This window comes from Haemaphysalis longicornis, unplaced genomic scaffold, assembly GCF_048455015.1.
Source record: "Haemaphysalis longicornis isolate Haplotype H1 unplaced genomic scaffold, Haemaphysalis longicornis Haplotype H1 scaffold_6, whole genome shotgun sequence".
NCBI classification, from domain to species: Eukaryota; Metazoa; Arthropoda; class Arachnida; order Ixodida; family Ixodidae; genus Haemaphysalis; species Haemaphysalis longicornis.
In genome coordinates, this window is record NW_027526407.1 from 63,159,784 (window position 1) to 63,176,570 (window position 16,787).

The 16,787-nt window shown below is 46.1% G+C and overlaps 1 protein-coding gene across 1 annotated transcript in view; it reads left to right on the forward strand.

The window, feature by feature from the left end:
- LOC144142818 (solute carrier family 26 member 10-like) overlaps positions 1–16,787 on the forward strand; it is a 46,174-nt gene that overhangs the window by 21,231 nt on the left and 8,156 nt on the right. The window contains exons 5-12 of the mRNA XM_077674592.1: positions 442–606; positions 1,741–1,896; positions 9,100–9,182; positions 10,613–10,760; positions 11,378–11,491; positions 14,154–14,231; positions 15,293–15,388; positions 16,538–16,644. Coding sequence (XP_077530718.1) covers positions 442–606; positions 1,741–1,896; positions 9,100–9,182; positions 10,613–10,760; positions 11,378–11,491; positions 14,154–14,231; positions 15,293–15,388; positions 16,538–16,644 — 947 coding nt within the window. The remainder of the gene's footprint in view (positions 1–441; positions 607–1,740; positions 1,897–9,099; positions 9,183–10,612; positions 10,761–11,377; positions 11,492–14,153; positions 14,232–15,292; positions 15,389–16,537; positions 16,645–16,787) is intronic.

A 16,787-nucleotide genomic window follows, 5' to 3' on the forward strand; every position in this document is an offset into this window, starting at 1 on the left:
CTATCCCAGAACCGACCGCGCAATTAAGGTCGTAACTATAGTTACGAGAGAGCGCGCTGCATAAGGAGGCTGGCGGGGTTCGCCGTTGTGATGACGCGGAAAGGAAAAGTGGCGCAGAGCGTCGCGAATAAATTGTTGGTGGTACGGTGGCAAGTGAGCGGGTGGGGGCAGCCATTCTTCTATTTAATAGGGTGTTTCGGGAGTGTTTAGTCGGCAGCCCGTTGGACAGCCCATGTAATAAATGTGTAAATAAACTTTATCCTATCCTATGCTATTTTCGTTGTGGTAGCCTTTGGTTTTGGAATGACTTGAAGTCATAGCATCGCAATGAGATTTACTATATTTGTAATGAACGCACCTCGACAGCTGCGCTAAAATTTCGTATTACAATGATTTGTAATCGTCGGCCAATGTTTTGGCTATGTTTTGTACCCTCTACAGGTTTGTTTTTGGATGGTGCGGCTAGATCGGCTGGCGGCCATCGTCTCTCCAGCGATGGCCGAGGGATTCCTGACGGGCTGCGCCGTGATGGTCATCGTAAGTCAACTGCCATCCGTATTCGGAAGCGGCGTCAGTTCAAGCAAAGGCCTTTTCGGCACGCCACTGGTAAGTTCGCCGTGCCAGACATGATTTCTGTATATCCGCTAATTCTGGAAGCAAAGTGTTATTTCGCTGTGACCGTTCAGAGACTCCGTGGACGCGACGTTGGGCTGATGTTCGCGAGGTGGCGAGGTCAGGTGTTCCATTGCCATTTTTGATGAGGGCGAAATGTCAAAACGGCTTCCAGTACGCGCTTTCGGTGAATGATAGAGAACCCGTCAATCTGCGTATCTGCGGTTTGCAGAAAAATGAGGGTGTTTCATAACGCACCTATAGCTTCTGAATGTTGAGCCATAATCCTAACTTGGTTTTTTCGTTTATGATTGTAAAAGCGCTACTTGAAAACGACGACGAAGAAAGAAACACAACGCAATCATCATGAATCATGAATCTGTACCAACAAGCCCAGCTGGCAGTTCTTCTAAGTGTGATTTTTCGTTTATACCGAAATGAGAATAGGTGTTTTTTGTTTCACGAAAAGAGAGGCCGGTGGTGTTGGCTTTATATTGAGCAGTTGTAGGAACCCGTTAGAAAAAGCACGCTTTGCTTAAAAAGTAGGTCTGTTTCGTGAATCGGCCGAGCGAGAAAACGATTTCCAGTGAAGCTGCCGTTTATTGTTGACTGTACTGAAGATAGCAACTAGCTACTTACCGAACACGGCCGATGATTGGTTTCCAGCACATTATTCCAAGGCTTCACGATTGTTCAGCACATTTTAGCGGGAAGCTATACACTGACGTAGGAAGCCTGGCTAATTGGCTTGAACTGAGTATACTGAAAAATGGCGCAAAGACGGGGACGCTCAAAATGACAAACACGAGCGATGTATACACATTTTTGTGGTAAGTATTTTATTACCGCAGCGTAGAAAGAGAGTGAAACAGTTTTTTTTCGCCTTTGTGCCTACCCTGTGAATGCACTCCGGGTACAGACATAACTTTCTGGCTTCGTGATAATGAAAAGTAACGTAACGCACTGATAGCTTCCTTGTTTGTAACAGAAGATAGCTAAGGTTAGTCGATGGGCCGTGCGGGCAGCGATCGGGGAACAATGTAGTTTTGAACGAAGAAATGTGAAATCCCCGGAACCAATTTAAGAAAGTGACAGTGGTGTGTTGCACTCGTCTATGCTTACGGCCAGACCATCTACTACGTGGCGAAGAGCATCGCCCTGAGCAACCTTGCCACCGTGCTGCTCTCGCTGGCGGCCTTCGTCGTGCTTGGCGTGTCCAAGGCAGTGTTCGCCCGCCAGCTGAAACGAGTTACAGCCGTGCCTCTACCCTCGGACCTTATCTTGGTGAGTCAGCGAATGAGGCGCATGCGCAGCTAATCCTTCTGTTGGCTCCACAATCTTCTCTAGCGAATCAGGGTGGACTTAATTTTGTAGTTGTCTAATCCTGTTTTAAGTAATTTTGTGCCTAATTTAACATGTACTGCCGTAGGCACTTATGCCAGGAGAGCAAACTGGGGCGATCCGCATGGTTGACGGAATGCGGCAGGTTGCATGTGACTTAGTGGACAGCTTCAGGACTCGCTATACACTTCATGATTCTGTTTTCCTCAAATGGCGATTTTGTTATGCTGGTAATCTTGCTTTAAAATGAGATTGATACTTAAAGGCCATGTCCAGTAGGATATTGCGCGCTCTACAACTTCAGTGAATGAAGAATTAATCGGCTATCTTCACAATGGTCATTTGTTAACGCTCAAAAAATTGTCCACATTTAATCGTTATTTAGAGGCAATATTTGATCCGTGAACTAGAAGGTAAGTTGAGTGTTGCACTACAATTTTAACTTATTGGACCTCGTATCGCACGAAGCGTGTTTTAGTTACGTCCCCGCTAATACGGTAAAGGTAAGATGAGGGCTATGATGATGGCACAGCCTGTGACCAAGAGGCCAGCATTCTCGGAGAGGGAATTGAATTTTGCTGATTCTATTCCCCACTGCGGACCCCCACCCTCTTGCTGTTCCAGTCCATAGCACATCATGTACATTTGATGACTGCGCAAGGTGCCACATTCCCCGTGTTCTTGTGTTTCAACAGCGGCGCGGTTTAACCCGGACGTTAGTTGATTAATTATTATGTTTAACGCGCCGACGCTACACAGGCGATGAGGCGCGCCGTAGTGGAGGGCTTCTCCGGATTAATTTTGACCACCTGAGGATCTTCAACGTGCGCCGATATCTCGAACACACGGGCGTTTTCGCTTTTAGCCGCCATCAGGAAATTGGCCGCCGCGGACATGAATCGAACCCACGTCCTTCGGCTCAGCAGCACAACACATTAGACACTCAGCCACCGCGGTGGTATACGCCCGTAAGCTGTCCAACGTGAACACAAAACCTCCTGTTTGAAAGAAAAAATTGGCCGCGTATCTGCTCCTTTCGTTCCAAATGTCGTCAAAAGACGATAGTCTTTGTGGACATTTGCCAAGGAAATGCCCCCTTTGCTTTCCCGCTCACCTCTCATGCAGTTCCTGCACCGTCGCGCTCATCCCAAGGCAAACACACTAAAGGTTTGCTCAAGGTGATTTGAATTTACCGCGTTCCACTGATAGAGGTCGGGTTTCTCGATGCCAGCGGTGCAGTATGGCGGAGACGCGCTTGAATGGAGGCGGCCGACTACAAGGTTTATAGAACCGCGTGGCGTGCTCTACGTGCGTTCCAACCAGAACGTGGAGCCTAGCTAGTGGAACCTTTCGTTGCTGTTGCCGCGTGATTTTTCATATGCCGCCAGGAGGTGGCGCGGACAACAGCAGGGGGCGGTTTTCTGCAGTAGATGTAGAATATCATTTGCTATCGAAAAACCAAGCATCCATGAATTTTTAAATAAAAGAACACTGTAAATATCCCTTGTGTACTAATTTCCTGTCTTATATTTGCGTAATGTCTTGTTCTTGTTCAACAAAGGTGTCAAGTATGAACACATAAACCGGGTTTAGTCATTTGCGTTTGGCTGTGAGTGTATAGGACTATTGCGCAATGTCTATTTTACTTTTACCGGGTGGCTGAATCGAGTCACAGACAGACAGACCAAAAGTTCTGGGTTTAAGTTGCGCAAAAAAGACTCGTCTTTAAAAAACGCGCCCTTTGATGGGAATCGAACCTGGGACCTTCGAGTTCTGAAACCGGCGTTTATCCAATTGGGCTATCGTCATTTTTTCTTTATTTCCAAACATATCCCGATGGTACAAACAGAAGCAGTTGTACAAACAGAATAAAGTTGAACTAAATTATAAAATCACAATACCCACTTTAAGGTATCGCGCTAGTGCCTAAAAATATTTTCATCTGTGTTAGCTTTTCCACCTGTGACAACCACTCTGGTTTAACAATTTGTGCCTTTACAACTTCAATGAAGGAGATTACGGCCTCTTGGAAATAGTCCCGGACAGCACGCGCATCAACGTCGGAGTACCGGACTGCCATCCGACACCTCCATATGCTGTGCAAGCCCAGTAGCATGATTAAATCCAACGGAATAACACCTCCGTTTTGAACGGACAAATACCGAATACCGTGGGCGTCAATTGGAAGTTCTTTTTTTCAGCGTTCGTTGCAGCACATTCCAGAAGAAAATTTCGTCCAAACAATCAATGAAAACATGTTCAGCCGTTTCCGGTTTTTTGCACAACCAACAATGTTGCCCCCACGGCATAAAGGGACCCTTTTCTTGCATCCATGTCTTAACAAGGAGAGTGTTTGTATGTAGTTTAAAGAAAAACGTTTTAACTCCCTGTGCTACTGGTATTCTTTTAACACGTTTTAGTTCATCTCTACCTGGGCCTGCAGAGTAAACAATCCTGTACAAGGGAACCGGAAACAGAGTGTCACAAAAATAACAATACAGTTTTCCTAGGTACCGCACTCAAATACTCCGACGAAAAACGCGCAATTAGAAAACGAAAAAAATCAACAACTTTGAAAGACTTGCGGATACCTCCCGGAAAACGCAATGTCGTAACTGTAAATTCAGGCAATAGCCTGCTTAATCTAACTTGGCACACGGTGCGCAGAAATGGGTCTTTTGCATCTGGCAAGAAAAGAAAACGGTTCACCAACTGTCGCAAAAATAGATGCGCTAACCTTAATCTCCTATCCCGCACCCGTAGGACGAGGTTTCTACGGCTCGTTCGCTACAAAGATGAACTCCACATGAATACTGCGAAAATCCTGTGCAAGTTTTAAATTTGCATGTTTGCCCTAGAACAGTGAAGTACTTGTAGCACGTACCACAGTTTGTTCACCATGAAGAGGTTACACACCATCGCACGAGCAAAAATGGATAAATTGGTGGCATTTCACTTTCGGTCTTCTCTCGTAACTCCACTGCATGTCTCCGCCAGTAAAGATCACTGTCGGATTAATACTCAAGGGTCGCGCCTAAGTACTTAAAGGGGCCCTGAAAGGCATTTTGAGCACACTAAATGAACTAGCGCAACCGTTAGATTGGGTCGTCAACGTCCTCTGTGCCAAGTATTACTCTTTTACGCGCAGCGGAAAGCTCACACTTTTGTTGCAAAGTTTGTCGTTTTTTTCTCACCCTTTCCTTCGTGTTTTTGGACGCCGCCATCTTCACATGTCTACATCATCGATTCCCAGATGTTCGTCATGAGCTAGACATCCTGCTATTGGGCGGCTTTTTCACGCACTTCCGGCAAAGAGATGAGTCGTCTGCTCAGCGTCGGCTCGCCGGCTGATCTGCCAGCGGAGTGCCGGAGTACTTGGGCATTTTACGACAAACGAAACAAATGTAAAACAAACGCTTAACCGTTTGTATTGAATGCAACACGGCCGTAACACGACATGGATATTCTCTTACCTGAGTACGTTCCATAAAGAAAGCGTTCAAGCCCCGTGGCACTTCTTTCGTGCAATCGCACAGAACGCCCTGAGCCGAATGCCCGGGTTTGACGCATACATTTTATTCAGCTTCAAAACAATCCAGAGATGCGTTTCTAACGAATACAACGTCACAACATGCGTTGAAAGTCTGAACCACGATTGACAGAGGATGGGTTGCCTCCTGCCCGTCGTAAATTCGGTACTCACCTCGCGCGCGGTTTGCGGGGACGAACAGCAAGTCACTTAACTCTGGCGCACAAGCCGATGGCTTTTAGCCACGCACACTGCACATACCCCATGCGAGGTTGAGTCGTACGTCGCTCGAGAAAGATTATCCAGACCATGGGAAGAACTATCCACCCGCAGAAGCACAACGTCGCATTTCATCGCGAAACAAAGGCATCCACAACACACACACCATCGCCTCCTGTAATGCCAAACGCATCTCGCACTTCCCAATAGGAGTGGGTGGTACGCCTGCAGTGCCCACATGTCGCGAGGTGGGGCCCCAAGCTGAACCGGGATCACGGAATCGTAACTGACTTCTGGAGCGGTTTGTGCCTTGTTGCCAAGGCAACCGATGTTTGAGATTGTCAAAGAATAGAAAGCTCAGAGCCGCGGCGGAGAATGTTTTGCCAACGTTGCCGCTCTCCACCACGCGTCGCCCCAAGCTGAACTGGTCACATGATTGAAGCGTTTTGTGCACGGGTTCTGCATCGGTTTAATATGACTTTTTCACATGCCGCCGGCAGGAATTACCACCGCCGCAAAATAAGACCCGGCACCAGCGGGGCCACATCTGATACGGCGCTTTTTGGATAAACAGTGCGCGGTGCATCAAGGGAACGAGCGCACGACCCTCCCCGTGCGGCTGCGAGTTCGCCGCCGATAAAAAGTCATGTGCCGCCAGCAACGTACACCGCGAAAGGGCAAGGCCAGGCCGCCGCATACATGCGGCCAGATTTTTCGTTCGCTTTTCCAGCCTTGAGCGGAGTGCGTGCGGGATTCATGGTGTCAACAAAGCTTGCCCGTAGCAGACGAGTCTGAGCAGGCAATAGCGGAAGTACGTCACCGCTGCGGAGCGCAGCATCATGGGAGGCAAGGCTCGCACGCCGTCAACAGCGGAGAGTAAGTCGAAAGGAGGAGGAAACTCGGAGCGACGATAATGCGCGGTTTTTGATTTACGATTTCTCAGCTAATACTCATCGCTTTAACAAAATTCTTGCGGGAGGAGATTGCAAATACATTGCTTTATTTGGGTGCATGTACATCCATGCATCGGCGGAAGGTATTTCAGGACCCCTTTAATCGGCGTCGTTACCCACCCACTTGATGTTCTGAAACACCGCCGGTGCCATGTTACACTCTTCGTGCCAGATACCCAGGCACTTACCCCATTTTATGACACACCCGCCTACGTAACAAAACCATTTCCCTTTGTTTACGACGTCTGTTACGCTCTGTTGGTCTGCGCAGAAAATGACAATATCATCTGCGTATGCCAAAGCACGAACTTCCGCGGCATAAAGTTGAAATTTCCTGATAGTCTCGCTTCCTATTATGCTTAAGAGGAGGGATTCAATGTATATGCAGAAGAGGAGTGGAGACAGAGGACAACCCTGCCTCACGGACCTCTGCACCTCTATACGTTTTCCCAAAAACCTTGTTTACAATTATTGTAGTTATACATTTGTACCTTTTAGAATGACAGATACAATGTTAATATGTTCCAGTACCATCATAAGCATAGTCAGGGGCACAACATTATTTCCTTTGCCTTAATCGTAGCGTTGGCTTTGGAATTCATATGAGCGTTCGTTCGTTCGCTCGCTCGCATAGGCCTCACTGCCGCAACTGAGCCCCCCTGAGACGTTCTTACCTGCAGAGATGTTTCAGCTTAAGCTTGGTCTGATAGCGTGGCGTCGTCCAGGCTTGCGCGTCGACTTGCGCCGCGGAAGGAGCTCGCAAAAAAAAAGAAAAAAAAAAGAAAACAGTTCACGTGCGTCCGCGCCTCAAATGGGGACCACGAGACAGTTCTCGCTACAGACGCCATGTTCGCGATACCGGTTGCCTCGGGTTCTTGTGCGTGCTAATGCTGTTCACTTTGGGATAGATATAAAAGTCTGCGGTCGAAACGATCCGGGCCTGCCAGTCATAGAAAACTTTCAGCGGCAAGTTCGTAAATCTATGTGAGGGGCAACAGCCGGGTCTCCGACGAAGGGAGAGGGGCCGCCAGCTCTCGTTTCTCCAGCCTTACACCACTAATCGAAGCTGCGCCCTTTTGTTCCCTTTATGTTCTCATGTGTTTTATAGGGGACGTGAAGACAGAATACAATCTTGTTCAATTTGAAAGAACTACCCTTTGGCAACTCATTCAATTGTATTCCAGCCAAGAAAGTCGTTTTTCATAAAAAAAAGCGCAAGCAATTTGAAAAACTTTCAAATTTCTCTGTACACGACGTCAACGGTGACGCATAGCGGCAGCAGTACCGCAGTAAGGGGCAGCACTAAAACATGGTCATCAGTGTGTAAAGTGCACGTTAGCATTCAAAAGATACGGTTAAACGGAACTGGAATTCCAGCTATGATCTTCCAGTCATAATTCTTGGCTGTGGTCGAGGCCTCGAACAGCTAATACAAGGTTCTGTGACATCATGGAGACCCTTCAGAAAATGGCTGAGGTGTCGCCACTGCTCGGTCTGCTTAATCTACATAATTGTTTCAAGTTCGCGATAACATCGGTATCATTTTGCCCAAAGCGTTCTTTTTACTGAATCAGACTTGTAGTGTGCCTTCATAGCCCCTTTAACTGTCAGAGCTACAAGGCTTGAGTAGCGACTGGGACCTGATAGAAAATATGCTGCACAAATAGTAGGGCACCCCTTTGTTGTTCCAGGCAGCATAGCGCGTCCCCCAAATGCTATCGATGCTTTAGCAGTGGCTGCATAGAGGCTGCCGTAACTGATAAAACTGGAATGTACTACAGGCGGATAATGGTGGCACTTACACAATATCATATCTTTGTTGATTTTGAACGGTAAGGATGCCTTGCGATGACAAGATGTGTGAGATACTCTTTTCACGAGGCGTTGATGAATACAGGGGCCATGACATTCGTGCAGCATCATTCTTTAGAGGGCACTCGGCGCTATCTGCGATGCAGTGCGCCCAATCACACACAAAAAGGATGGCAATAAATCGAAATTTCTACCTACCAACATGAATCATTACTTGCTCTGGGGACCTTTGTTTCGGAATTATGTATGTGTCAGTTATGGTTCGTATAAACAAACTCTACGCTAGGATAGTCAGAAGGGCCAGTAAATCGACTCTCCAGCATTTTCCTGGTTTTTTTAGCGCGATGTTTGTTTTGCAGTAGAATAAAATTCAATTCAATTTCCCACAGTTCAATTTAAAATCACAGCTGAGGTTAAGCTTTCTGTTCGCGTTTGCCTCCAGCTTAAGGCCTTGGTGTGAAATATCAATTGCAGCTCCAGTACTTGTGCGTCACGCTCACCCATTCAGCGAAAGCATGGATTTAATGCTACAGCTCGGTCACGACCGTGGCGCTATAATCCCAGTTTGTTATCTCTTCTATCCCTTCTCATCCGACACTGAATGCAATAACATTTTTGCCTGTTTTATGTTAGGTTGCTGTGGCGACGGTGGCGTCTTATTTGTTGGAACTTGACTCCAAGTACAACGTCAAGGTGATTGGGCGCATCGCAGCAGGGTGAGTTTTCTTACTAGGATATGTTCAAAATATTTCTGAACATTCATGAACTGTTCATGCTGACAACAGCACACAAAAAAGACGAAGACTGGAAACAGGACACATAAAGACGGCGCTGTATTTTCACAGACGTCGTGACCTGACAAAGATTGCAAGTTCTCCCGTAGGTAGTCCATCACAAGGCGTTGCCACGCGCCCCTCTTCGAGGCACTCGTACGAAAGGGTGTTTGACGCCTATGAATTTTTGGACAGAAAATGATTTAGCTGCATACCGTTGGCGTTTATTTATTTGCAGCTGTTGTCACCATCAACGCACATTAGCTTACCAAGTTTTTCACCGTTATAAATCGTTTCGTTCACAGGTATGATGATGAAGCTTGTAGGATTGTTCAGGTTCTTTATTTAAGCCTCGCACGTATTGTTCAGAGCAAACGTCGTGATACCAGATATGTGTCCAGCAATGTCCTTGACGTGGCTTGCTGCATACATAGGATATGAACAATAAACGCGCAGAGTTGTATGAAAATCATTCACCAGCTTCAAATATAGAACTGTTCAATTTTTGCAAATTTAAGTTGGGAACTATAGGCTCCTAAACATTCAGGGCCCTTCCACTCTGAAGATGGAAGCCAGAGAGGCTGCAGCTATGGTGGCTTTTGCTATGGTGGGGTTTTGCTGGAGTGAGTTTATATATGATCGCTATAGGTGCACGTCGGCCTTCCATTCGTGCTTCTGTTTTGTCCTTATGTGTTGCGCTGTACATCTTTGTCGAATATGAATCACCAACGTGCCCAAGCTTCCACTCCTCCAGAGTTCGCCGTAAAGGTGGCAACACTTGCTCGGTACGAGAAAGACACGTCATAGCGTACGCCCCTCCAAGGTGGCGTCCCAGGGTAATCACGTCCAAAAAAATGAAGGAAGCTCCCACACACACAGCAACAACGAATGAATGAAAATCGTTGCAGCAGCCAAGAAACAAATAGGCTGCAATCGTGTACGTAAACCATCGTGATGGTCGTGAAGGTTGCGTACAGCTTCGCTGCCTTCAAGTCTCACGCTTTAGTGTGAGCTTCCTTCATTTTTTGTTGTACTTTTTCGTAGAGAGGCTATCTAATGCTTTTATAGCCGCATTTTAAATGTAGCCGGACATTGTGCGCGCATTGATTGTGTGACGCTACATATTCATGCAAAAAAGGTCTGAAATTTCAAAAGCGACAGGAAAAGGGGTGAAGGTGCTTTAAGCAAGAATCTAGCTTATCTGATGCGCTTAGAGCATTAATATTTGTATTATGTCATGGCCACCTAACCTAAGCATAAGATGGTCAAAAGACGTTCGAAATGGTAAAGATTTAAAAGTGCTGAAGGGGCCCACAAGTCTTTACAATGACATGTCTGTGGCACGTTTTAACTACCACGTCGCGATCTACTAGATTCCCAGGACCCAGGTTGCCACCCGTCAACGACTTGGTGTCGCTCCTGCCGGACGCCGTGGCCATTGCTATCGTGCAGTTTGTGTCAGCCTTCTCCATCGCTGATCTCTTCGGGCGCAAGCAGCGCATCAGGGCGGACGCTAGCCAGGTGGGAGCGCAGCATTAAAACGGAAACATGCTTGGAAAAGTTCACGGTAGGCGCGAACACCACCGCCAACTAGAAAATCTGAAAAGACAAAAAATCAACGAATTGAGGCGCTAGGACAACGGAGAAAAGCGAGTCGACACACGCAAGCGCGTTGTATGCGTCAACTCGCTTGTCGTGGTTATCCTAGCGCTTTAATTTTTTGTCATGTTCTACCAACAGGCCCCAGCCAGCACTCTCGTGAACAGAGAATCAATGTTATCAGGTCAATCATTCATTGTTTAATTTAGGACGTGGTTGCAGTTTAGCTTGTGTTAACACCTTCTGTTGCCGGGGTGTACATATTATTCCCGTTTGTCCAACTAATTAGAAAATCAATCCCTGCGTTTTATAAAAATTACTGCCGACTGCCAACGGCGCACGTTAGTCGGTTGGAATGCTTCTTTGGCACTTGTTTTTTATCGGGTTTATTTTGTAGCACACATTTTCTCCGCTAGACTTAATTTAGTAATCCGTGCACTGTCTTTGAGGGTGCGCCGGCCTAACGAGGGCGTGTCAATGGAAGCGTTGAGAGTTGTTCATTGGTTCTGATGAGTTCAAAGTGTCCTTTTTTGTTTTAGGAAATGCTGGCCTACGGCGTGAGTAGCGTAGTAGGCTCCTTCTTTTTGTGCATACCTACGGGGTCGGCACTGGCTCGGTCTGTGGTTTTGAAGAACGTCGGCGCCAAGACGCAGGTAAGAGCCTCCGTTGAAGCCAGTGACATCCTTAGAAAATAAATCGCAGTTTATGGTGCCCGAAATAACCTTGAGGCACAGGAGCTTAGCTAGAACATCTTTTCAGTCTCTGAGAACCCGAGCATCACGCGTTGTATTATGCATAATGTCTCTCGAAATCTAATAACGTTTCACCCGCCGCAGTGGCTCAGTGGCTAAGCGTTGCGCTGCTGAGCACAAGGTCGCGGGTTTGATTCCAGGCCACGGCGGCCGTTTTTCTGATGGAGGCGAAAAGACAAAATGCCCATGTGTTCGAGATTTCGGCGCACGTTAAAGATCCCCAGGTGGTCAAGATTAATTCGGAGGCCTCCTCCACGGCGCGCCTCATCGCCTGAGTTGCGGCGGCGCATTAAACCCTACGATCAATCTATCGTAATAACGCTTCAGTGCTGACCAACGACCCTGTGTAACGAGCGCTTCATAGGCTCACTTTATGATCTCTATGAAGCGGCTTTTATGATGTCTGTGCGTGTTTCTGCAGTACGTTGCATAATCCTTAGCTGAAAAAAAGGGTCTAGAAAAGTAAAATACAGCACTCTGTTGGTCAAGATTTATCCACCCCTTGGCGCACTGAAGATGCCAGCTATAAGTAATGGCTAGTAAACTACGCCACTACGCAGAACTATCAGAAGCACAATACGACTAAGTGGCAGAGGACGTGTTTGGAGATTTGTTGCTCAGGTTATCGTTCCACGTAGCCGTCAGTTATTTTTTGTTGGTTGATGTAACTATCTTCTGGTGAGCGTTCGGTGAAGTTGATACCTAAGTTGTGCAGATATACCGGAATATTACAATACCTCTGGCGGTCAAAATTAACTCGGAATCCTCCCCTACGGCGTGCCTCATCGCCTGCGCTGCGTGGGTGCGTTAAACCGTACAATCGATCAATCAGCATTGTTGGAATATTGCCAATCCGCGAAGTCATCACTTACATTTTGAAGGATGTATTATTAAGTGAATTTCATCGTAAACTTATCATGATACTGGTACCATGCTTCTTTAATCTGCATTCTGCCGCACTGATCCTTCATTCTTTCAGTGCTTCCGACTCTGCATACGTCTCTCAAATTGCAACCTCAATTCTCATGCTATCACGATATGTTTGTAAGCACTCAGTCAATTCTGAGACAAAGTGGCTGAGGTGATTACTTTGGCCTCTTTATTGTTTTAACAGGGAAGCTATTTAGCGATTCGTTAATTCCGGCGTTTCACAAAACTCACTGTAACAGCATCAAAGACTGGCACCGGCAGGATTCGACCCTGTGTCTGGCAGATCAACGGGGTTGAGTCAGTCGTCTTACCCACTCGACTACAACCTTTTTCTTTTTGACTTGCCTACGACCGGTACTTAGTACCCGAGAGTGAAACGACTTACTCGGCCGTGACTGGGCCAGAGGAATCGCGCCACCTGTTCGACACTGAACACTTGGTAGGGTACACGTTGCACCTGCGGGTGCCTAGTTTAACTGTGCACGTTCCGGTCATCCGTTCTGCTTCTTCGATTGGCTTCTACTTTGCCGTTATAGCAACAAAGACAGAGTAAAGGTCGTTGCGGCAGCGAAGAAAAAACAAATCGGAATCGTGGACTTAAACCGTCGTGATGGTCGTGAAGGTTGCATAGAGCCTCGCTACCTTCAAGTCTTACGGGTTAGTGTGAGCTTCAGTTTTTGTTCTCCTGTTGCGGGCATTGTAATTTATAACACCGCTTAGTCGGACTTTAATATGAACCAACTATTGACCTAGACGTTTACCTTTCTAATTAAGCTGCTGCTAAATCACACTCGGGCACGGCTGCTGTCCTGATAAAGGGACTACACGGCAAAAACAAAGGCACAGACAGAAGTACTAAAGTTACCAAAAAACAGCTGACTGACTGTACGAGGTTTGGTGAGAATCTTAACTCTACCGTGCTCAGCATCAACTAGAACGCCCGGCTGGTGCCGGAGTACGCTGCAAGATTTGGAAGTGGCGTTGGACAGCGTGGTGTGTCTGAGTGAAAAGTAAATAATTTAGGTGTTTTCTCTTCAGCCGATATCCTCTTCGTGCTTTCTGAGCTTTCTATACCCCTGTCAAACCCGGAGAGGCTTTTTGCCGGTAATGTTGCGGCACATCGCGAAAGGATCATTGTATCCGGACGTTGCACTTTCAGGCACATTTTTTGCACGAAAATTGGGAAGACAAACTAATCCAGCCACATTCAACCAGATAAAGTGCGCGATCGGTTGCAACGTCATTCGCACCTTCGTCGAAGAGAAGAAGAGCATAAAAGAAAACGATATTTGGAATCGTCAATCTTGCAATATTTGACAAAAAGACGCACGGGATGCCTATTGAGCAGGGAAACAGTGAAGCCATTTCTCTCGATTTCAAAAGTTGGAAAACTATCAGCTCTTCTAAACGACTAGCGAGTGCACTACAGCGCGCACGTATGCGCTTAAGGACGTCTGGAAGGATTCCAGTCATACTAAGCGCAGAAGTACTCATGATACGAAGCAAACTCCAGATTAAAGATGAGGGAGAGTGGAATTGTTTAGGGACAGTGTGAAATCATACATAGCGGCTGAACGTGCATAAAGTGGTTAACATTCGCGTGTGTGCTAATAAAGCCCACCCTACCTTCCAGGTGTCTGGCTTAGTGTCAAGTGTATTCGTGGCGGTGACACTCATGGCCTTCGCTCCATTTTTTCGCCCACTGCCCGAGGTAAATACGGATTCAGATTTCGCTTTCGTTGTTCCTGCTCGCCAGTGTCGTAACCTGGCGGTTGTGTAACAACACTCACCTACAACGTGGCAATGTGAACGCGGAACCGTGGCTCGCCATCTCCGTACATAGAATGTACAAAGTATAGAATGTGATGGATTTGATTGCGCTGCATGGTGATAGCAGTATCGGGACAGATTCGCGGTACGTACAGCGCTCAAGTTACTTTCCAGAAAGTAAGCATTGCAAGGTGTGGCGTTTTGATTCCGAACTCTGTATGGCTTTGCAGGGAACACATCTTCCTTACCTTTAAGATATTTGTAACACTTTTGCAAGGTAAACACGAGTAACTAAATCTGGATTACTCTAATTTGAAGCCTACTGTGATCAACGAATCTGTTTATTTTTGAGCATCGCAATTCCGTAGCCTAACACATAATGTTTTTAAATCATAATAGACATGCATACATTCGGGGGTCTATCACACTGGCCTGCCGCTCCTGCCCTTGTACAGGTGGTAATGAATAAAACGCGTATGAGGAAATATAAGCCTAAGCCATCAGATTTCAAGCTTGCGCTTTATAAACTATAATAATGGCGTCGCTTTATGCACAACAATTCAGGCCATGCTTTCAGTGTTAAATGGGTAAGATGAAATGCAGGTGGCTGTGTGAACTACTTGAAGAAGATAAAGAATTGAAGGGATTAGAGAATGATGCGCAAGGAAATTAAGAGGTAGAAAAGTTTGACTGAGGTCAAGGTGTTGTTTTATTGTGCAATACATAAGGCCGGAAAGACCAGAAGTATACTGTTTGTAAAATGTTTTCTTGCTTTAAAGAACTTAGGGCCCTTTAATAATATGCGACGTTATATAAAACGCTATGCAATGTATTCTCTCTAGGTCATCCGCGTTTGTGAATAAAAATAATGTCGAAGAAGTGAACTAAGTTACCCTAATTTGTTGGTTTTACGCGAACCTTCTTGTTCGGTACACTTGAACAAAACACGTACATAGTAGTTTTTTGGCCTACAAAATGTTCTTCTTCTTCATCTGTTTTCAGTGCATCCTTGGCGCTGTGATTATTGTTGTCCTCATTCCGATGTTGTTCAAACTTCGAAATCTACGCATCCTGTGGACGATCAGCAAGTGTGACGTTGTAAGTAATCTTGTTTTTTTGTCCTGTGTGAAAAGTGCAAGATAAATATGTTTAATTAGGATCTCCATTTTTTTACCGTGCTTCGTAGTAGCAGTAATGATTTGTAGATTACTGGGCCTCACCATACTACTCAGCCGAAACCAATGTTACTCTCGGCACCATACGTGGTTAGTTCATTGTGAGTGTTACCTAGTCTCGTCACCATACGTGGTTAGTTCCTTGTGAGTGTTACTTTTGGCTGTATGCAGACTGCTGAACCTTATCTTAGAAGTATGTACGATGTTTTACCCTCGTACATATTATTCATGGTGCTGGCTACGTTGTCAATTTGACGATGTTAAGCTTCATTGAATGTGTTTTCAAGGCTATTTCTATTACAGCAGGGAAGATGAACAGATGTTTGTTGGCGGCTTTTGATGACCGCCACAAGCCACGCCACAAAACAGCGAGATGTTTAAATGTTTTGCACTGCAATGTGTCAAGAAGCAAAGTGATGATTGGAAGATAGCGACAAATAAAACCATCGAATAGACGAAAAACAGCCCTGCCCATGTAAAAAGATACTTCATGCCGAAGGTCCAGGCAAGGCTATTGTTAAAATCTTTGCGCAGGTGTCACTCTCCGACGTTGTGAAAGATTTTTCGTTGAGAATAAATTATCAACTGACTGCCGCTCCTCGAAGGTCCGCCATTCTTATTTATGTGGCTACGGCATTTGTATGCTAAGCGCGAAGTCGTGCGATTTAAATTCACTCTGCCGCCGTGGCTGTTCCTTTGTTCAACGCAAACGACACTAGGACGCTTAGAGCGGGGTAATGTTTTGGGTGCCCTCAATCACGAGGTGCCTTATAGCCGATGTGGGGCTTGGGTGCCTGGTAATTCACATTTATTTACCTGAACCTCATTTGTTTTTCTAAACGATATGACTGGAAACTTCGCCGTATGTTGTGCATTTGCGTTAGTTTTGATTCGATGTTAGTGATATCACATAAAGCGTGAAATTGAAGTGTAATGCCTTTAGCGTTAGGTGTTTTCATGTTTGAGTTCAGATTGAACTACGATATCTAGATATCTCATTAATGTTAACCAAAACCTTGTTACACGGAATAAATTTCGAAGCTGTGTTACATTATTTTACCTCTTTTTGCAGGCTCTATGGTCGCTCAGCTTCGTGTGCGTGGTGTTGCTGGACGCCACGTACGGACTGTTGGTAGGAACAGTCATGGGGCTTCTAATAATATTTCTCCGACTAAATGGGTGAGTTATGGTCATTACAGCTTCTAACGAATACAGAACATCAACACGAAACGATAGGGTTAACGTCCGGCGCATACCGGGCAGTTGCTGCAGTGGTTGCCTTTTCTCTGTTACTGTGACTAGAACCTTTACCAATCGACATT